Below are 22,182 nucleotides of genomic sequence, written 5' to 3'. Positions count from 1 at the left end.
CACTAGATGGCTTACTTCAGTCAATAACATAACAAAACAGACAAATGACCTGAGATTTTTACTTATTTTTATTTATTTACATCCAGTGACCAATTTCATATTAATTTACTTTTAAACTCAATTAAATGGTGATACATAAAATCTTTAAAGCTACTTCTTGTACAGAGAAATTTCACTGGAGGAGTTGATTAGGGAATTGATAAGGGAATCAAATTGATAGGCAAAATCAATGAGGGCAGTGGTATCAATAAAATCTTATCAGTACCCATCCCTAGCAGTTGCATAACAAACATGTCAAATTGTCCTTTTTGGGGCCAAAAACTTGTGCTGAAATGCCCCTGAAAACTCGAAGAATTAGGGCCCTCCTCTGCTGCAGGAATGCACTGTATGTGTCTTTTTTTCTTTTCACCCCTGCTCTATAAAAAGTCTGTGCATGCCACTGTTTCAGGGAAACTTTTACTTTAACTCCATTTTACTTTTGGACCTTTGCCACTTGTAGTGTGATATATCAGGAAAACAACAGAGAAGTCCTTACTGGTAACGAAGGTATTTTTGGAAACCTCTTGTTCAATTCTTGACGGTTCTCAGTTGGGAAATATTCAACAAGCTTTTTCTACTCTGGGTTTTCTCCAACCCTCACTCTTTTAGCTGTGCATGTGGTTTCTGGTACGTTTGGACACGTAAGCAGCAGCTTTTTAACACCTTCACAAAAGCTTCATTTTACAAGGCTGTAGGATTCTTCTTGAGTGGACTAGAGATTTGCCATGATGTTACAAATGTCAGAAAATGATGATATCTCAGTCTCTCCACCTTAATCCAACCAGCAGTCAGCAAGAGCTCATTCTGGGTTAAGAGAAACAGCTGACGATGCTGGCGCCAAAGAGGTTGAGGCCAAGGGTCAAGGATTCTGCAGGTCCTTGACCCTTGACCTTCCAAATGCAAGTTATTCATGGCTTTAGTGGTTTAACACTGATCTACATTATCAATGTATGCAGTGTTCAGTTAAAGGTCTGTGATAACAGAGTGCTGTCAACCCTCTGGTTATTGATTTGTAGATTGTTGGGAGACTTGTTAACAGTTTGAGTGTAGCTGTGTTCACATATTGACATGATTTCATTCAGTCTGCCTGCTGGTGCCATGGCTTTATTTGCCTAATGGGAGTGATTCATCAGTCTTGTATTTCATTTTATATCATTTTGATCAGTATGAACACCGACTCAACATTCATTTGAAACAACCCTCTCTTTTATTATGTATTACTGTTCAACTTAACATTATCTAAAAGTCAGGTTGAGATCTGATTGACTGCCTTAAAGTTGCAGTTCATGTTAATCAAAGTCTGAGAACATGTTTTTTTGCTGTAAAGTTTTTGGATAGAGCTCTTTTGGGATTCACCCATACCAATCCCCAGTCTAAAATCGTGATGTCTCTGTGGAAGAGCTAGAAACGGAGGTTCTTCGAGTGTCCAACCTGAAGTTTGCTCCAAAAAGACCAGGAACCGCAAACACACCAAGACAAAACAGATGACTTTTAAAGAATTTAAAAACATGCTTACAGCCAAAAATACAAAAAAAAAGAAGAAAAAAAATGGGTCAGAGTGGTTCACATCCCTATCAGCACATTCAGAAGGGATTTTTTTTCATAACTTATTATTTCCAAAGTTCTTGAACTCACATGTTTTGCCCATACAAGGACCAGGCTTACTTGACTGACAGGTGGGCACTCTTACCTGTCTGCAAAGAGGCTAAAGAAATGACCCGCCCTTTTTACCTTGTCTTAACTCAAACAAAGCCAGCCTGAGTTTAGTATTTCCAACAACACAATGCTTCAAAACTCTGTACCAGAAACAAATGGGTGATGTCACAATGCAATTTACTCAATTTACCCATCAGTAAAGTCTACTTCTACTGGTCCTATGAAGAAATACAGTTTATGGGGAGTACTGCCAGCGGTCACACTACTCCAATGTGAACCAGACTTAAGGCACAGGCATGGCCCATATACGTCATTGTGAAGCATCTGTTTACACGAAGCACAATCTCATCAGAGTGAGATTTAGCCTTACTTTTTTAAAGTTTGGAGGTGAGTTTTTAGCTTCTTTACCGACAGCTGCAGAGTGGCTGTTTGTCAGTTTACTCAGATATGGCCTGATATGAGCAAAAGTTGTACATTGTACATAGTTATTAAATTATTCACCTCATGAAATGGTTTGGGTCACTCAATGGGGTGAATGATTTCATAACTATGTACTATCTACAACTTTTGCTCATATCAGGGAATATCTGAGTGAACTGACAAACAGCCCACCTCACCCCAGGTTGTCACATTTTTATTAATTCTATAAAAATCACCTTTCTCTATTTGTTGTTTGTGGCTTCTCGTGTTTCTGAAGCCAGCCTCAAGTGGACATTGGAAGAACTGCAGTATTTTGTCATGCACTTCTGCACAGGCTTCATAATTTTTGACTGGAGGTTGCCACTTGGGGAAGAATGATCACTTCTTTACAGATGTTACCAGCTGATCTGTTTAACTCAAAGTGATTCACAGACCATCTTAACTCGGTTTCACAGTGAGTGATAAAAAAAACAGCAAGAGAAGGTTTTTTTGTTCCTGGAAAACACTTCACATGTGACACATCAGCAAAAAATATAAGAGGCAAGGCTGTCCCCTCAGGCTTTGAGCTGGACTTCAAATAAGAGCTTAAAGAGTTCATTAAAAACTGCTTCATAGCTCAGCTGACTCTGTGTGTTGAAGTTGTTTTAAAAAAGACCGGAGAGTTCAGTGGCTGGTGAGGCACATCATGCTTTACTCTGACAGGAACCAAATGAAGCAGCACGTTGGTGATAATTTGACCCTAAATTTGAGCATCAACAATTAGACACTGTACAATGTTCACTACAAAACAAGTGCTGTGGCAAGTTTTTATACAACTGTTATTTATAGCATTTTGAGCTACTGCACAACAACATTAAGGTGTTCTTTAAAATTATTTTCAAAAAGGATTTATTACAGGACTGATGAAAAAGGTTGACTTGATGAGCTAGATGGGCACATCCAGTCCTCAAAATGCTCCAATAAATAAATAAATAAATAAATAAATAAAAGATTACATCAGTGTCTCAGATCCCCAAAATGTCAAATACAGCAAATGTGTGACATAAAAAAATAATAAATAAAAATTTTAGCACCAGACTTTAGTCTGAGTTTGTGATGGACAGTGGCAGCCTCAGCTCCAGGGTTGCTCTGTCTGTGGACTTTATGCCACATACAGAGCAGGAAATCAATAACTGTCTCCTTCTGAAGTGGGCGGATGATTTTTTTTTATTTATTTTTTTTTATCACTGAAGCCCATGAAGACATTTGAGCTGCGGGATGAAAATGGTCGCTCGATAATTGAGTTTGAAAAGACGCCACAGTCAGTGTCACTGATGTCAGGCGTGTTAGGCCTGTCTGCCTCAGACCACAGGCGTCTGTTACGCGCTCATTCAGCCGCTGCACGGACGCAGAGATACTCCTGTGAAAAGCTCAACGTGAACCTCACAAACACGGTTCTGTATTATTATTATTATTATTATTATTATTATTATTATTATTATTATTATTATTATTATTATTATTATTATTATTATTATTCAGGCTAATTCTCTCAGGTTTGTCTGTTTTTATTTGTTATCTTCGTGCTTGCACTGTTCTGATCCAGATAGATGATCAGCTGAACTACCTGCCTTTAAATACAGCCCAGCAGCTTTAACTTCTCTCCTCTCTCTGCTCCTTAAATGCTCGTTTTTGGTCCGCATTTAATCGCACTGCTGCACTTAAACGAGCAGGTAGGCTGCAACATGCATTAAAAATTTGACGTCGGCCAGCGGGCCAATGAGAGCAGCGGAAAGCTGATCAAATATTTATCCCTTAATGACCCGAGTGAAGTAATTAAGTCCCTGTGGCTTTAAGAGGAGAGAAAATCAATGAGCCACACGGTTTAGTTTTTCATTTAATTGTTTCGGAGTGTGTGTGTGCGCGCGCGTGTTTTTGTGTGCGCGCGCGTTAGGACACCACATGCATAATTTCACAAACAGGAAATGGGCTCGTTATTTATGATCTACGATGAAACAAAGTGAGATCTATTCGTTATGGTAAAATGAAAGTCTCTCTAATTCCAACCCGCCATATTCACATTTTTAATGAGCGCAGCCTAATGTTGTCCGTTCCGCTGTTACATTATTAAACCTATTAGACCTTTTTACTGAGACTTTGGCTGCTTTTATACCAGAAAAGATACAATCAAATAAATAATGTGAGTGTTTTTACAGCAGCAGCGCGCAGCTCTGCGTTGTTCCCACGGTAACAAATGAAAACGCATCAGCGTTTGCAGCCCTGTCATCACTCTGAGCATGAATTAATAATGGCGCCAGCTTTATAACAATAAATGAGAGGCCTTTATTAAACATCAATCATTTTTCTGTGATTTATTTGTATCATTTTAGCCCATTAGACCTTTTTATTACGACTCCAGATTCCTGCAGCATTTCATCAAAACGGGTCTCATTGATAAATTAAAAAACAAAAATGAATATTATTTTGAGCTGGATTTTTTTTGCTGTTTATTTTGGTGAATTATATCTGTGGTTTTAAGTGTGGGACTCCAAACTGTCGGCATTTATGGAAACCTGGCAATGAGTCAAATCTACAGAGCTTTCTTGATTTTTTTTTCCATTTTTTTCCGAGTTTTAGAAATCCAACAAAAGCTATTCAGATGCACACGGACACGAAACACATGGAACAAAAAGTTAACATCAAAGAGTAGTTTGTCAAATCTTGCAGTATGAGAAAAATGATTTTCAAGAATCCCATTACAACCAAATTCAGCATTAAACCATTATTGAATCATGACTAAACAGGAAGAATATCTGCTAGATCAAGAGGATTGCACAACAAGCACAGATACCGAAATAAATACTGCTGGTCTGTAGTGTCTTGGTCATTGATTTATGAATTTATTTATTTATTTATTTATTTATTTATTTATTTATTTATTTATTTATTTATTTATCTATTTATTTATTTATCTATTTATTTAAAAACAATTATTATTATTTTGTCTAATGCGACTCACAGGAAGAATGATAGTAATTAGGGAAATTTCATGTAAATAAATAGATAAATAAACGCCATGTGGTTGCGATAATAATAATAATAATAATAATAATAATAATAATAATAATAATAATAATAATAATAATAATAATCATAATACAAAATGCTTTCCATTTGCCAAACCAAAGCTTTTAACGTGTGTGTCACAAAGCATGCGTGCACGATACACGGAGAGACAGAGAGACAGAGAGATAGAGAGAGATAGAGAGAGAGAGAGAGAGAGAGAGAGAGAGAGAGTGTGTGTATGTGTGTGTGTGTGTGTGTGTGTGTGTGTGTGTGTGTGTGTGTGTGTGTGTGTGTGTGTGTGTGTGTGTGTGTGTGTGTGTGTGTAAAGCTTGTATAGCCGTGTTATTGATCTGGTCCAGCTGTTAATCAGTGTTTTATGAAGTGCGTCATGAAGCCTCCGTAGAGCTCCCTCTGATTTTAACCAATCCAGTTTCGTGGCCCTAAATTTGCTCTTTAATCTCGTGCTGTCTATTTGGCACTTTGATTGATGTCCTCGCGCAGCACAGGGGGGTGGGTACAGCCCAGCAGTCCACTCTCACTCTCCCGCACGCTCACACACAGTGACGCACACACGTGCGGTCGTACAAGATAACGACCGGAGCTCGAGCGGGAGCAGCAGTCCAGACGGAAGAGTCCGCGAAACGGCGCGCGGAGCGACCTGTGTTCCTCGCGCCGGAGCGCAGGGCTCGCGGAGGCCATGGATCACGTAGGGATTCTGGGGGCGCACTTGCAGCATCATACTCAGGTGGAGCCCATCAGCTTCGGCATCGACCAGATTCTCAGCAACGTGGAGCAGAGCTGCATGCTGGGCGTGAGGATGCACGAGCCGGACTACGGACACGCGGCCTATAACAGCAGCGTAGGCAACAGCATGAACGGCGGCTTCACGTGCGGGAACACCGGATATAACAGCACAGGCAGCTCGTGTGGGATGGCCTCTCTTGGCGGGGCTTATCACATGAACATGGGGATGAACGCAAACGGGACTAACATGGGCCCAGCCGGGGTCATCCGCGTGCCTGCACACCGACCTCTGAGCTGCGGGAACTCTGGACCGCCAGGCAGCGCGAGTATCAACAACCTGAATGCACTCACGTTCCCCTGGATGGAGAGCAACCGGCGCTACACCAAAGACCGGTTCACAGGTAGGTCAGAGAGCGGCCTATCTGAGGCCTGAGGGGTCAGAGCTGAAAGAGATATTATAACATATTGATAAAAATGTATAATCTTACAATAATTAGACAAAGATTCATCAAAATTGGCCCCAATGAGTTCAGAGTGTTGTTTACAATTATGTCATAGCTAATTCATTTAATGTAACAAATACTGCCGTAAAGAAAAGATGATAAAGAGCAGTTACTAATGTGTAGTTTACTGCAGATAGAGTACCGCTTGTTGAGTCTATCACAGACAAATGACGCGGGATGCGTGAGGGATGCAGTCAGAGGAGGCTGAAGAATAAGAGATGACTTCATATTCTGGCTCTGGAGCCTGATTCACCTCCCGAGCTGAAAACAGTTTCATTTTCAAAATCAAACTGAGATTAAATTAGGAGCTTGTATTACTCATTAAATCTCGGGGGAATGGCATCTTAAACCTCTGGTGCATAGTAGTCATTTCAGACGCATGCAGTGGTGGAACTGAATATCAGCCTGCGTCAACGTTTTTTTCCTTAAGTATTATTATTATTCTTACACCATGAAAAAAAGTGTGTTAGTTTCTTTTCTTTATTTATTTTATTTTATTTTATTTTATTTTATTTTATTTTATTTTATTTTTTTTAACAAATTTCAGTTTTTGAGATGCATGAGCCTTTTAGCTTCCAACTCAACTGTTTGGTAGAGCACTTTTTCCGAGTCGCTTTATTTCATTAAAAATATATTCAACTGAGTAAATCGTGATTGGGTCATCTCTACAGCTTGTAAGGTGATTTTTAATTTTGATTTTCTTATTTCAAAATTTTGTTTCTAAAATTATTTTTTGTCTTGGACAGAAAGTTAAAAGGTAAAAAAAAATTGAACAGACTTCTTATCCCTCGCATTTAAAAAAGAGAAAGGTAAAGGGTTGAAAAGAGTAGACCTTAAAGGGTTAGAGGGGTGAAAGGCTTAAAATACTCAAATTCAAATATTTTGTAGAGTATAAAAGAAAAAATATTTACATGAAATTACCAATAAAAGACAATTCAATTCATTTTTTGGACTTCTCTAATTTTTTTTGTGCTGAATGCCTCAGCATGTGGACTGAAGTGACGTTACAGTGACTTAATGGGGAAAAAATGAAAGAAAAGATTAAAACTTTTTTTTTAGGTCATTCCTTAAGAGGAATAAAAACACCCAAGGAAAAAATATTCTGTTTTATATACATCAGAGAATTCAAAATAACATCAATTTGCTGCCTGTGTGTGTGTGTGTGTGTGTCTTTTCATGGTTTATTTATTATACAGTGTGCAAAACATGATCAAACCATAAACTAAGTTCATCATCATCCAACAAAACAGATGTCTTCAAAAGAACAGAAAAATAGACTTTATCAAAACCTGTGGTCATTTTTATTAATGGCAGAAACATCACAGATTTATAATAATATCTGTCCACATCAGAGAATTATGGTTGTTAACTTCAGCTCTTGTATCTTATTAAGAGGAGTTAGTGAATCACAGCCTGAGTGTAGCAGCTCCTCTGAGTGAAGCTCAGACTACCAAAGTGTACAGCCTTCAGCACGCTGAACAGGATGTACTGCTTTCCACACTTAGTAACAATATAATGAGGATCAAATTCACTGGAGCACTCTTTTTATTGTTTCTCTGTGGGTTTTGTACATTTGACAGTGACAGCTTCATGTGTGTGATGAACGAAGCAGAGCAGTGTGATCTTTGTGTTTGTCCTGCTGCAGTCTTCCTCTCCTCTGTTTTTACCTGTCCCGCCTCACTGGACTGTCGCTGTAGTTCACAGTAAACTCTGAGTGTTTCTCTGCTTAACATCTGCTGAGAGAATAAACTAAAGCCTTTATGTCATTTAGTTTATCACTCCTTCTAAAGTCTAAAGCTCTGGAACTGAAGGCCTTACTGGGCTCTTGTTAATACCTGATAATGTCATACTTATTATAGTTGATTATTTCATTCTCATTTCACTTTAACAAGACAAGTTCAGTTTTAATTTAAAAAAAAAAAGGAGATCATTTTTCTGTGAGTGTAGGCCTGCATGGGGTTGGACTGGGAGAAAAGATCTACAAACATCTGAAAATGTGTTTCAGTAAAAATGAGAGACACAACTCTAACGATCAAACTTCTCATTAGATGATTTTCCTCTTAACACTTAGGTTGTGACATTGAAAAAAAGACTATTAAAACCAGGCATCACACAGAGAGAAACAGACAAGTAAGTGTTGAGAACTGCTCACTGAGAGCCACAGCGAATATTAAACTCTGAGCACATTTAGTCACTGTGGATTTTAGATTCTGGATGAAACATGGCCCCTTGCTCCGCAGCTCTGTCAGCGCTGTCTCCATCACTTCCTGTCCGGCTGCGTTGCCTCTTCCTGACTTTACTGTCCTTTCCTTTCCTCTTCTTTCCTGTCCTCCCTCCTCTCCTGCGTCCAGTGTCCCTCTCACCTCTGACTGTGACGCGTCGTGTAGGTCACCCGTACCAGAACCGGACGCCTCCGAAGAAGAAGAAGCCCCGGACGTCGTTCACGCGGCTGCAGATCTGTGAGCTGGAGAAACGTTTCCACCGACAGAAGTACCTGGCGTCTGCTGAGCGCGCGGCCCTCGCCAAAGCCCTGAAGATGACCGACGCTCAGGTCAAGACCTGGTTCCAGAACAGACGCACCAAGTGGAGGTGACACCTTTTGATTCATCATTTTTATATATGTAGCCTATTCTTCTGTTTTTCCAGATATATGAATCAGGCAAATTTAAATAGAGGTGATGTTTTTGAATCAGTAGATCTGCTAAAACGGTCTCAGGGGTCCTATAGGCCCCAACACTGAAACGTATTTTTATTGACTGATGCTATCACCTCTCTATCGTAGTTATTTTTGTCATACATTCACTGAAAGTTAACAAACAAAGCTCCCTTTCCTTCAATGAGCAGATCTGAAACTGCTCAGGCTTCATGCTGAACAAGTTGTTCCATATGAAGAGAGGAGCACTCCGGGTTTAGGTCTTTGGAGGCTCTTTCTCTCTGTGTGTATTGGTTGACAGCTGATGTGATGGGACTCATATTCCTAGACTGAGAGAGACCAAGAGAAACTTTTTCAAATGGGAAACTGCTTTTTGTGATTTTAAATTTGAGGGGGAAATAGAGAAAAGAATAAATACGGACTTTTTTTTAATTAAAAAGGTCGTAATTTACATTCTTCTGTGAATATTATTGTGATAGATATATTATAAAGAACAGTGGGTCATGGAAGACACATGGGGCTTGGTTTTGAAATGATGAGATACTCCGAGTGTGTCTCATAAATCCGTATTTTTTTTTTTATCTGTGGGCCTAAAAAAAAAGTTTTGCGCATTAGACATTTCGTCTTCAAAAAGCAAGAATGCTGTTTTAAAACATATCGAGATAAATACTGTTACCAAATAACATAACTGTCTAAGTCATATATAATAAATAATGAAATTATTATTCTGTGGCCTTATATAGTGATTTCCAGAGCCAAATAAAAAATAAGTTGTCAATAATAATAACAAAATACTAATCATATCTTTAATATAAATTGTATTAAAACAGTAACAAATATAATAAATATAAATAAAAACGTGCTTTTATTTTGAAAACTTGAAAAAAATACAAAAGACATGTAGGTGGAAAATAAAACGAGAAAAAAAACAAAACTGCAGAAAACATTATTAAACTCGTTTGATGGAATCAACAGAATCGGAATTAGAATCACCTTTATTCGCCAAGTATTTTCAAGAATACAATGAATTTTGGTTTTAACTGATCTCTCAGTACAATTGTTGTGAATAGAAAGACCCTAAGAGAAAGACTAAATATTACACAAAGTAGAAAAAAATATAGCTCAAGTAGTAGAGAAAAATAATAATATTACAGTATTAAATAAAGAACTTTGTACAGAGTAGAATAAAAATATATACACAATTTAAGTTTAAAAAAAAATAAGTAGTGCACTGAGTAGATGTCAGAATGTGCAATTTGCAAGAGAGAAATGGAAGATGAATGTGCAAAGAAGAAACAGACAGGCTGTAGCTGTACATGAGGTACATGAGGTATATGAGTTCTTGTGTTATGGCAGGTTGAGTGTTCATCAGTGTGACGGCCTGGAGAAAGAAACTGTTCCTCAGTCTCTCATTAACGCGCGTATTAGTGTATCCTCTGCCGTTTGAATCACTTGTGGAGTTTTGACATTTTTACTTGATGGTCATATTTTAAAGACCTGTTTAAAGTCCAGCAAAAACAGCATCAAATGCTTTTTGCTGTTGTAGAAAGATGATAAATGAAGAGCAACGTCTGCAGGTTGTGCGCAGACTTTGTCTCGTTGTCTTTCAACAGACTGAAGCACAGCGCTCATGATTCTCTTTTATAGCTGTCAATACTGGTCATTTCAGGATGTTCGTGGGCAGGCATCTCTTTGTGATGAGGCTGTAAATTAGCCTCTAATCCAAGAGAAAACTTGTTTTGGTTGAGTGATTCTGATGGATTTAGCTCTGCAGAGTGGATAGGTCAGCTGGGTCTGAAGAGCAGTTTGTCTGTTGTGGGTAAAAAAAGAAAAATAAGAAAAAGAAAAAACTCAAAAAATGAATCAACAGTGACCACCCTTGCCTTGGTTGGATGTGTAAGTTGTGCGCTCTTGTCTGGGTTGGATGTGTAAGCTGTGCGCTCTTGTCTCGGTTGGATGTGTAAGCTGTGCGCTCTTGTCTCGTCTTTGCTGCAGGCGGCAGACGGCGGAGGAGCGCGAGGCGGAGCGGCAGCAGGCCAATCGGATCCTTTTGCAGCTGCAGCAGGAGGCCTTCCAGAAAACCATCAACCAGCCGGTCACCCCGGACCCGCTGTGTCTACAGAACAGCTCCCTGTTCGCATTGCAGAACCTGCAGCCCTGGACCGAGAACACCGCCAAGATCAGCAGCGTGTCGGCCTGCGAGTAGAGCCAGCAGCCGGAGGTCAGACACAGAGACGTGGACACTGGTCCTCTGAGGGGGCCCGGTGCAGGACGCCTTGTAACAGGTCCTCCGCCTGCTCCTCCGTCAGACTGGCGCTGGTCTGAGCTAACAGAAAACATGTTCCTGACGGGGATCCCTCCTCCTGGGGCTCCTTCTTATCAGGAGCCGTCACGGGTCTGGACTGAATCCACGCTCCAGCCCTCCAGGGAGCGGACTGATGCTCTGAAAGGGTTTTGGGGGGGATCGTGATGACAGCGTGCTCCCTGAACACAGAGCCCAACGTGACGTGACGTCACTGAGGTGTTGTACTACACTTACCTGTAAAAGATTTAATGTTTCATAAACAGCGTATTTTCATATTTGATGTTGGATAAAAAGAAATGTGTGTGAACATGTCTGCATTACTTTGTGTTTCTATGTCTTAAAGACTTTTTACTCGAACAATAACCTCCACTTACAGCACTTCTATCAGCACCTTACCATCAGCTGGCAGAGCAAAATGACCTCATGTGATGATTTAAAGCTGATCACTGCAGGTGTCTGTTTTCACTGTTATGATACAAATACTAGTTTATTGAATTGCACTTTGCAGCAACATTAAACCACTTTTGACCACAGTGACCACATGGCTTTGTCCTTTGGCTCTGATTTTATTTATTTATGTTCACAAACTGTACTTTATTGTTCCTCTGTGGGAAACACAGACTGAGTAAAAGTCAGTGGTGGGTAAGTAAAAGGGGTGAGTGATCCATCAAGGTGACCAATCAGAGAGTAGAAGAAGAATATTTCACATCCTCCAGATCATGAAGTTCTCTGTGCTTTAAGTTATTTTTGAAAAAAACTTTTTTACACCAAATATTTGTTAAGTGCTTTGAATTTCTATTTCTGGTATTTTGCAAAATGTTAAGGCTTTTACACTGCACATGTTTTTGCTACACATTTTATTCAAAGCACATGAAGACATCGTGCTTTAAAACAATGCAGAGGTTTTTTAGATTCTGTCACTTCTGGAAAAAAAGAAAAAGATCTGTTCAGATCCTCACACTCTGTTTCACTTGTATTTAATTAACTTTTTGTGTTTCAGTCAGCTTATGGACCCTGTTTTTCAGTTAATCCCTGTGAAGTGGAAAGGTTTTTTCTTTGGTCAAATTTACAGCACCATAAGATTTGGGCACTGTTTGAAATGTTGATGTAAAGAGAATTTGATGGTTTGTTATCATTGTAAGTTCGTATTTATCTGAAAAGAAAGAAAGAAGAGACAACTCATCAGGTGTAAAAGTTAAAAGAAAACATTTGTTTTATGAAAGATGCATGCACATTTCAAACTTGATACCAGCAGCACGTTTCTTTACAGTTAGATCAGAGACATCAAAACACTGACGGGGACAGAAGGGCACTGTATAGACATGTAGACTTATCCAGCAGCCGATGCACAGGCTCGATCCTCTTTGTTCTTGAATGTGAATAAGGCATTATATCCCGGTTCCAGTTATATATATATATATATATATATATATATATATATATATATATATATATATATATATATATATATATATATATATATATATATATATTCCCCTTACCCACCCTGGCCTGGCAACCTGAGGGTTCTGTGCAGGATCTTAGCTGTTCTTAGGATTGCACACTTCTACATATTTTTACCATTTTTACTGGTTACTTTCAGCTCAGTGAGGAGCCTCAGTTAGAGAAAGCTGGTTTCAACCACAGAGGGCATCTGCTTATTAAATCTAGAAGAAGCATCAAAACTCCTGGACAGAGGTCTGTGGCAGCTTGAAGACCTGGAGCAGCAGACTTCCACAGGGCTGGGTTATTTAATATACAAATCTCATCTTTTCATGATGTAAAAACAACTTTACAAGGATTTAACATCTTCCAGATGGATCAGCAGTGGCCGCATGCTTTCTTTACTTTATTCATGTCTAGTTTCATTTTCAGGTTAAATTACTCTGTAGAGGAATGTGTGCACATTCTGAATCAGATCCATGGATTTTGATGTGAATTTGAGTCTGGCGTGAATTCTGAGCAAGCTGTCAGTGTGTGTGTGTGTGTGTGTGTGTGTGTGTGTGTGTGTGTGTGTGTGTGTGTGTGTGTGTGTGTGTGTGTGTGTGTATGTGTGTGTGACTGTTTTGGGTGTGTGATGTGATGCTCACCAGGTCTCCTCTCTAAAAGGTGGAGGAGGAATGTGAAGGAGGATTTCATCATCCACTTGGAAGTTTGTGTGCTGAGTTGCTGGAGGTGAGCTGCACTGAAACCTCTTCTTACACATCCAGCAGGTTTCCCCCAGGGAGAGAAAAGCAGCTTGGAGAAGAGGAGGCCAGAGCTGATGAAAAAAAGAGGAAAAAAATAGGAAAGTAACTTCTGTTCTCTGGGCCTCAGCATGTTTCTTCACTAAATGAAGCGTGTGGACATGCAGAAACATTTGTATAAAAATATCTGCATTGTAACTTTAAAACTCCGACAGACTCATTTAGAGCATTTGAAACAGCAAAGAGTTCAAAAAGTCCTCTCTTGTCCAGTCAAAATAGAGCTCAGATCACTGCACTGCGCAAACATGCTGATTTTAAATCAGGTCATGCTTTTAGACTCTGGAGGTCTGTTTTTTTTTTTTTTTTTTTTTTGTTACCTTGCATAGATTTTAAATCTCATGTGCAGGAGCTATCCCTAGTGATTAGGTCGTTTTGTAAATCTTCTTGTTTTCTCTATGTTTCCACTTATAATTTGGACTTTTTAACCTTTTAGGATTTTTTTAATGATATGGTCTTATTTCAGATTATGACTGTGTTGACGAATGAGCTGGATGATGCAAGCCAAATTTAAGCCTAACCAGCCAATAAAGTATTATCTTAAGTACTGCCTTGTCTAATACGTCTTCACTTGATTTATATGTGCTACTGTTCTCTTTCTGTTGAATAGTAAATAATTTTTTATCATTATTATTATTTTATTTATTATTATTATTATTATTATTACTTTAATAATGATGATGATAATAATGATGATGATAATAATAATAATAATAATAACAATAATAATAATAATAATAATAATAATAATAATAATAATAATAATTATTATTATTATTATTATTATTATTATTATTATTATTATTATTATTATTATTATCATTATTATTATTATTTACAAGTTTTTGGTCATAATAATCACGTTTAAGAGTGAAACTTGACACGTTTTTATCTTATCTGTCTAATCATGTTGGTAAAATTTGCACCACTTGAGTAAAAACAGCTTAATTGCAGTTGTCACTTTGTGCTCTTCAGCGCTGACCGTTTCTCTGTCATCTAGTTTTTTGTCTCCCCCTTGTGGTTTCAAGTTGTCATTACAATGCAGCTTTGCCATACACTGTCGCTTGGTGATGACGTAAAATGCGTAATTGACGCTCGACAAACAATAACAGTTGTGTAATTGTCCAGTGCACTGAACAGGGTGTAGAAGGAGGGATTTGGTTCTGTTGTCGTGTTTTCTGATCGTTTTCAAACATGTTTCTGTTGCAGCGATGTGCTTCAGCCAGCAGACGAGTTGTATTAAACGGTCGAGCTCTGGAGTGTGCGTTTACAGGTCAGTGTGTGTATGTGTGTTTGTTGTTTGTCGTTTGTTTGTTTAGACCACGGCGCATGCACTATGTTTAAACTTTCCAACTTAAAGTCCGTGTGCCGAGAAAGGTGACATGATTCATCCTTTACATTAATTTAAACTCTGACAGCCATCAAAGTAGCGTTAGCCTAGCTCCCCTCAGAGCTGAAGGTCTGTATGTCAGGCTTTCTGCTGCTTGCGTTGTCCTTAAAACAGACCCCTTGTTTACTTCTGTTTTATTCTGAAGCCTCTTTGTCTCTTGGGTTTGGGTCTTGTCTTTTTCAGGGTGCTCTCGATCAGCCAGCAGCGCGGTGAAGGACAAGGAGCCGCTGAAGAAAGCTAAAACCCCGCAGGGTCGGTTTGACAGCCCCGAGGAGAAGAACAAAGATGTCCTGGAAAGTGAGTATGACAGATCAGCAGTGGTGGTTTCCATTAAGAGGGTGAAAACTTATACTTTAGCTTCATGTTGCCAAAATCTCTATCAAGCTCAGAGTTCAATGACTGTCATTTATTTGGGATTTTCAAGTTACGCAAGTCCCTGAAGTGACCTTCAGACGATCAGACTGCATCTTCTCCAGTTCAGCTTCATTGCATCTCATGTTTGTCTCCTCACTTAGAAGTGTTACTCCTCCAATGAGTGACTGTAAGAGGACAGTTTGGTTCAATGGCCAATCCCATCAGACATGGAGAGATGTCAGACTGATGATGAGCTCACTGTGTGGTGTGTCACGTCCCCTTTATCAAAGCTCAGGGGACACAGCGTTTAAAAAAACATTTTAAAGGCTTTTAGTGTCCTGTATTATTGCAGATTCCTAAAGATGGGCCTATGTACACACACTGCAGCCAGCATAGAGGAACCAAATCAAACCTACCTTTGGGTACAAGTAAAGAAACCTTAAGCTTTTCATTCTTGAACCTAGATAATCATTGATCCATGTCAGTCACTCAGTCTAACAGATGTGACGAATCTTCATGGACTCTGACAACCTTGAATGCATTTTTTTTATTACTTAGGCTTTTAATTTCAATAATCTTACCTCTCCTTAACATCTTAAAATATGAGAACTTAACTACTTTAGGTGTGCTCACTTAGGATTTTTGTTTTCCTGCATAATGAGACACCACAGAGCAGTATCTGTTTATGTTGATTTTCTTCATCACTGAAAGAAACACAAAAGTCAAAGAGCTTCTTTATGTTGCTACACTTTCCAGTGAATTTATCCTGCTCCTTTGCATTGAAAGGGGTCAGTTAAGGTCGTATAAACATTTGATGAGGATGCCTCCTGGACGGCTCCCTCTGGAGGTGGATGGAAGAAACCCCAGGACAGCCGCTTAAGCCTGGCACACATAAGAGGGTTCTCCAAAACTTCACACATTTAGAGAGCACACACTTGATGATAACAAAAGGCAGATCACACAAGATTTCTCTCTCCTGATCTTACAGTCTGCACTTTGAGGACACCACACACGAGGGGCCTTTTTCAAACCGCCCCCTACACACTCCCCCTCTATGACGGAGTGCACTCCGTGACGGAGTCACACTCACAGCTGAATGAAGTTCACTTCATCAGGGTGTGGGGTATAAATACAGCTTTGGGACAGAAACTTCACTCGATCTCAGGCAGAAACAGATAAACAAAGAAACAAAAAAGAAAATATAACATAGAAAATGCAAAAGAAACTTACTCCCACGCTTCTTTGGCTGCATTTCTTTTTTATTGAAGAGTTTCTCATGTTTCACTCTCGCTTGAATGCATTCTTTAATTTTTTGTAAATATATCCACAATAAACACGAAGTGTCTGAACAAATGCAAGGCAGGCCTTAATCAATGACATGTACATCTTAAGTTGTGAACATCTGCATGACTGATGATTTGAAAAAGGCCCTAACAGATTCTTCAGCAGAGCTTCAGCTTCTCCTTGCTCAATATTCCAAATTTTGCGTAGCAAAACATGATTTCGGTGTAAACAAACATGGTGGACATACGGGAAAATACAGAGATGTTTGGTTTTTACTAGAGCCCGACCGATATGGGATTTTTGGGGCCGATGCCGATACCGATACTGAGGGCAAAAAAAAAAAGCCAATATCCGATATATCGGCCGATATCTGATATATCGACCAATATCCGGTATAATGGCTGATATATATAATAAATTCATTAATATACACAGGATATATACTGTATATAAACACTAATTATTATATACCCATATGATTCAAGACAGAGACAAAACACTATTAAATTAAGACAAGGAACTTTAATTAAAAAGCTGTCAATGTAAGAACTGTAGTTTAAACCAATGATAAATAAGAACAAGCTGTAAACACAATAATAAATAAATAAGTCAAACTTTAAACACAGTAAGTAGAAAGAAAGTCAAACTGTAAACACGCAATGATAAAGAAAAAAGTCAAACTTTAAACACAATAATGATTTTTTTTTTAAAAGTCAAACTGTGAACACACAATGATTAATAGGAAAAAATTAAACTGTAAACACAATAACAAATAAGGCAATAAGGCAAGTTTGTGTGAACAAACTAGTGCAAACTATTTTGAGAGTACAATGAAAATAAATATTCAAAATTAAAGTTTTCAAACTGTAAACATGTAAACAGTTGCATAATGCATATATCATTTCACAAAGATGCAACTTAAACTACGTTAAAAGGTCGTATTATACTCTTACATTAGATAATGGTGGGCGTGTGAATTAACTGTAGCATTTATCTCTGTTTATCTCACAGAAAAACAACTTACACGACGTTAAAACGCCGTATTATACTCTAACATTAGATAATGGTGGACATGTGAATTAACAGTAGCTTTTTATCTCCGTTCATCTCACAAAAGCTGCAACTTACACGACGTTAAAACGCCGTTCTAGAGTCTTTCATTAGATAATGGTGGATGTGTGAATTAACAGTAGCATTTATCTCTGTTCGTCTCACAAAAGATACAACTTACATGGCGTTAAACACACTTCAAAACTTACGTGAAAAAACCTTGAATGCTCTTCCCGGCATGTCTTCCCGGCATGGAGCACTAAAGTGTAGAGTTACATTGTTTTGAAAAGTCACAGCTGACGATGGAGTAGTTAAAGTTTTTCCCGTCCTCTCCCGTAGCAGAGTGAGTGGGGGAGACGAGCGGCTGCAAAGCATGGTCTGCGTGTGAGGGGGAGGGGCCGGGCACTCGGGCAGCGTGCAGCCCAACACACAGACTCGCAGGAGCAGCAGAATTTCCGCAGAGCCAAATTTTTTTTATAATCGGCTACATTTTGGCCGATGTTGGTTATTCTGTGACAGGCTATAATCGGCCCGATTAATCGGCGGGCTCTAGTTTTTACTCTAGAATTTCGAAAGAAAAATCACACAAAAGAAAAGAGCTTATGGAAAAAAGTGGTAGAGGCGGCGGGAATATGGGCTGTATGAATAACAATGAGAGTTGGAGTTGAGTAAAGTCGTTTTAAGTATCACAGATCATGTCTTGACTGGCTTTGCTCTGGTACACATGACATTACACGCTGTACCTGCTGGACTCCTCTCAGAGGGCCCCACACACTACAGGATTTTTAGTCGCAAATATTGAACATGTTCATTATCTACAATCTCTGAATCTGAGGCCTTCAAGGCTCCGACCAGAAGAAATCACACTGTACACACCCCACACCACAGGAAAATCACACATGATGTCGTTTGCAAACATCAGACTATCAGGCCTTTGCTGGCTTTGATTGTAAAGGGGGGGGACAAAAATCAGCCTAAATATCCTGTTGTGTGTACCCGCCCTTGGAGAAGCTGATCAGGCCTGGGAATGCCTCAGGAGGAGTAAGATTAAGTTGCTCGGGAGAGGGATGGCTGGGTCAACCTGTACAGAATGCTGCTTTAAACGGGAGACTTTGAGGAGCTGGTATAGGTCTAGGATGTGTGCTCATGAGGCAAGTCCTCCACTGGGTTCAAATTGGAATTGGTGGCACATTTCCTGCCTTTTACCCCCCCCCCCCCCCCCCCCTTTCCTGCTGTATCTGCTGTCCTGTCCTCCCCAAAGGCAAATTGCCCCAAAATAATAACTTTAAAAAAGGGGCAGGGATGGCTTTTCCTCAATCAAAAGATCAGGTGTTTGCTTGTGTAGTCTCATGCCGAATCGTCTTTGGACCCTGAACCCCGAATTGCACCTGCTGTTGATCAGTGAGTGATTGTTCATGGATGACATTAGCTAACTTTAACAGCCTCACTATTAGTGAGTGGATTTAATGTGGAAGCAGAGTCTGTTGACCAACCTGTACAGTAAAGCCCAAACCATTAAATAATTGACAGAAAATTTCAGTTCTTGGAGCCTTGATTAGTCACTCTGAACAACCCCCCCAAAAAAAATTCAAATACCACTTTCCATATTTGAGTTTCAATATGTACCATATTTGATACATCAGGTCACAATGCTCAACGATTGTTTTTTCCCTAACAAAGAAAACCATAATAAATCACAAAAAATCTAACACATTTGTACTTCCAAACATAAACAGTGCGACCATCATGCAGTAGTGAGAAAGCCACCAATGGAACTGTCTGGGTGGAAGCCTGGAAAGAAAAAAACATTCTAGTATTTTACTTATTTTGCTGTTCACAATCTTTTATTTTGCATGGTGGAAGGCCTGAAGACAGTTTCTTCTTTAAGCAAAGATGCACTCTGCATTTCTGACAGTACACATGGGCAAAGTGGCCTGTGCACTGCTTGCATCTCTGTCGGGTTTCCCATGTTGGGAAACGATCCAGGCCATCCTTTCATACAGCAGTACAGCAAGTTTCATACCTAGTTTTTAACTCTAAATGTACCAAATGATGTAATTTAAAAATAAAAAGACTGTATGTTGCTTGATTTCAGATATAATGCATGAAATACAAGTAAGTGGCGATTGACTGTTTTAGAGTTACATGACCTTATATACCCGCTGTATCAAATTTGATACGCCATCTTCAACACGGTTCACTCAAACATATATTGTGGATTTTTTAGTATTTTTACTTTGCATGAACCCAGTAACTGTTCTTATTGATGTGCCAGTAAATATTGTAATGTTTTTCTTACCTTAACCTTTTTAAACTTGGAAAAGTTCTTCTTGAAAAACCACCTGTGTCCAATTCCTGAGTCATGGCAGTCTTAGAGAGTCACTGGAAGGGTGGCTAATGAGGGACTTACTACCCAGTGTTGGTTTATCTGTGCACTGCATGTATCTGATTGTACACATCAGGTTTTTCAGGATAAAAAATACCACACTGCTTATGTGGAGGGCTGAAAAAGTCATGTATCAAATATGATACATTTGGCGTTATAGGGTTAAGATGAATGACATGAATCTTCACTATTACAGTGTGTCAAACTGTTGTATTTTTGTAAATTTGTACAGTGCAAACAAATTTTTTGAAGGAAGTATGGCAGTACAGTGTTTACTGAAACACCTCACCTGTGTGCAAAAATGTCACACCTTTGGTGGAAAGACTTGTGCAGAGGAAACACCCGTAGAATAATATCATCAGATAAAATTGCATTACCTCAGTCCACATTTTTATGCAAACAGTATCAATTTACAGCGTATTTCTCCTGAATCCCAAACATATTCAACGGGTATGAGGTAGCTTCACGCTGAAATAACAGGAGAATAGCAACAGTTGTGCAGCTGTTGTTGTAAAAATCTTCTCAGGGGCATTTACTCACCTGTGTTTATGAAGAATATAATTAAATTGAATGAAATTCACCAGTGACTCTATCCTATCAGGAAGCCTGTGAAATGAGGTTAAAATTTCAAAGAAACAAGAGTATGTAGATCTTAAAAAACCCTGACCCTGATGAAGACAGGTGGACTCTGAGTGTGCAGCACACTCTGTCTTTTAAAGAGGAGGTCTTCAAGCTGTGTCCAGTGAGCTGAATTATTCTCCTGTTGTCCTCCAGAGTTCCCCGATGATGTGAACCCTGTCACCAAGGAGAAGGGGGGTCCTCGGGGGCCAGAGCCAACCCGCTATGGAGACTGGGAGAGAAAGGGTCGCTGTGTTGACTTCTAGTTCATCATCCATCCAGAGCATTATTTAACTGTTGATTGTTTTTGCTGCACACAGTATGTCGGAGTTTCTGATCAGAAGTCAAGAATGAGGCACAGACACAGACCATATTTCTGTCACGGTGTAAATAATTACAGGGAACAAAGACACATAAAAGCAGAAGTAGCTATTCTCATACAATAAACTGAAACAGTATCCTGGCTCTTATTGCTGTACTTAGTGTTCAGATAATCATAGCATAAATAATCACTGAAATATGTGAAGTTCCAACTCTTGTTTTGCACATTGATGGTGTTTGGTTGAATGTGAGAGTGCTGTTCCTGTAAATCTGCTGTGTTCTGTCCACAAGTGTGAATGCAAACATCAATAAAAGGAAGAATTATTCTTTGTTCCAGTCCTTTACGAGTATAATTTCAAGCAAGTTTTCAAAATTGTTTTATTATTTCTGTAGCGTTGTGAGTATGTGCTTGTCTAGAAAGATGATATAACATTCCTGTTAATGATGGAATTATTTTACATATGAATTTAAGGGTTTACTTTTTTATTATTCCATAGATTTAATAAGAATGTTAGCATTGAGTTCAACTGTATTATGATAAAAGTCTTGGTTACCGTATTTGTTTATCTGCCTGAAAGCTGTCGTGATCTTCTTACTGACTTTGTGGAATCAAAACATACCTCTGCACTTAGTTTTTCAAAAATGCATCTTTTAATGTAACAAAATATAAAGTTCAAAATTTGTTATGGAAATTTGTATAATAGAATTTGTGCTCACTCAAAAACTTAATGGTAAAATAACAGTCCGGGTTACTTGAACAGTGTTAGCTTATGTTCTTGAAATAAAAAAAATGACTTTGGTTACTGACTCAGACTTGGGAGAACAACAAAAAAAACCATAAAAGTCAAAAAAGAAGTTTAAACTTTAAAAAAATCAACTTTTATCATGTTTTTAATTAAAAGAAATAAGGGTGTCGAGAAAGTGATAGTGCCTTTTTTTTAGCTGTTGCATTACCCATACTGTCCGCAAGGGGGAGTAAAGGGCCACATCAGTCTACCGCTGAACTTTGTCGAGTTGCTTTCAGGTACCGTTAAAAAAAGTAAAATTCGAAGTTCATCCGTACAGCAACGGCGAAACCAGAGCACATATTAGTCTAATATTGTAATATGTTCGAGTGAATACATCATTCTAGATTTTGAATTAACTGATACCCGATGTGGACATTTTTAAT

The 22,182-nt window shown here is 38.8% G+C and overlaps 2 protein-coding genes across 3 annotated transcripts; both read left to right on the top strand.

The window, feature by feature from the left end:
- The first annotated feature begins 5,824 nt into the window (after window positions 1-5,824).
- tlx1 (T cell leukemia homeobox 1) lies at window positions 5,825-11,741 on the top strand. 2 transcript variants are annotated; one of them, XM_074676220.1, is made up of 3 exons: window positions 5,825-6,305; window positions 8,795-8,996; window positions 11,056-11,741. In XM_074676220.1, the coding sequence occupies exons 1-3, from the start codon at window positions 5,858-5,860 to the stop codon at window positions 11,264-11,266; spliced, it is 861 nt and encodes a 286-aa protein (XP_074532321.1). In that variant the 5' UTR covers window positions 5,825-5,857; the 3' UTR covers window positions 11,267-11,741. The 2 variants fall into 2 exon arrangements, with proteins under 2 accessions (XP_074532321.1, XP_074532320.1); XM_074676219.1 differs by having other exon boundaries at window positions 8,759-8,996.
- Window positions 11,742-14,679: 2,938 nt separating this feature from the next.
- Window positions 14,680-21,350, top strand: sdhaf4 (succinate dehydrogenase complex assembly factor 4). Its single transcript, XM_074676201.1, has 3 exons — window positions 14,680-14,881; window positions 15,182-15,295; window positions 20,847-21,350. Exons 1-3 carry the CDS (start codon window positions 14,803-14,805, stop codon window positions 20,954-20,956), a joined length of 303 nt encoding a protein of 100 aa, XP_074532302.1. The 5' UTR covers window positions 14,680-14,802; the 3' UTR covers window positions 20,957-21,350.
- Window positions 21,351-22,182: the final 832 nt, after the last annotated feature.

Source organism: Halichoeres trimaculatus, unplaced genomic scaffold (genome assembly GCF_033239565.1).
Source record: "Halichoeres trimaculatus isolate MK-OKI-2021-1 unplaced genomic scaffold, fHalTri1.1 fHalTri1_scaffold_8, whole genome shotgun sequence".
NCBI lineage: Eukaryota > Metazoa > Chordata > Actinopteri > Labriformes > Labridae > Halichoeres > Halichoeres trimaculatus.
This window is presented reverse-complemented; position numbering and strand designations above follow the sequence as displayed.

Bases quoted from the DNA above. Each gene is read 5' to 3' on its own strand.
- tlx1 (XM_074676219.1), top strand. From the start codon at position 5,858: ATGGATCACGTAGGGATTCTGGGGGCGCACTTGCAGCATCATACTCAG. The intron at 6,306-8,758 runs GTAGGTCAGAGA...TCCTGCGTCCAG, and splicing joins CACCAAAGACCGGTTCACAG to TGTCCCTCTCACCTCTGACT. The intron at 8,997-11,055 runs GTGACACCTTTT...TCTTTGCTGCAG, and splicing joins AACAGACGCACCAAGTGGAG to GCGGCAGACGGCGGAGGAGC.
- sdhaf4 (XM_074676201.1), top strand. From the start codon at position 14,803: ATGTTTCTGTTGCAGCGATGTGCTTCAGCCAGCAGACGAGTTGTATTA. The intron at 14,882-15,181 runs GTCAGTGTGTGT...TGTCTTTTTCAG, and splicing joins TCTGGAGTGTGCGTTTACAG to GGTGCTCTCGATCAGCCAGC. The intron at 15,296-20,846 runs GTGAGTATGACA...GTTGTCCTCCAG, and splicing joins GAACAAAGATGTCCTGGAAA to AGTTCCCCGATGATGTGAAC.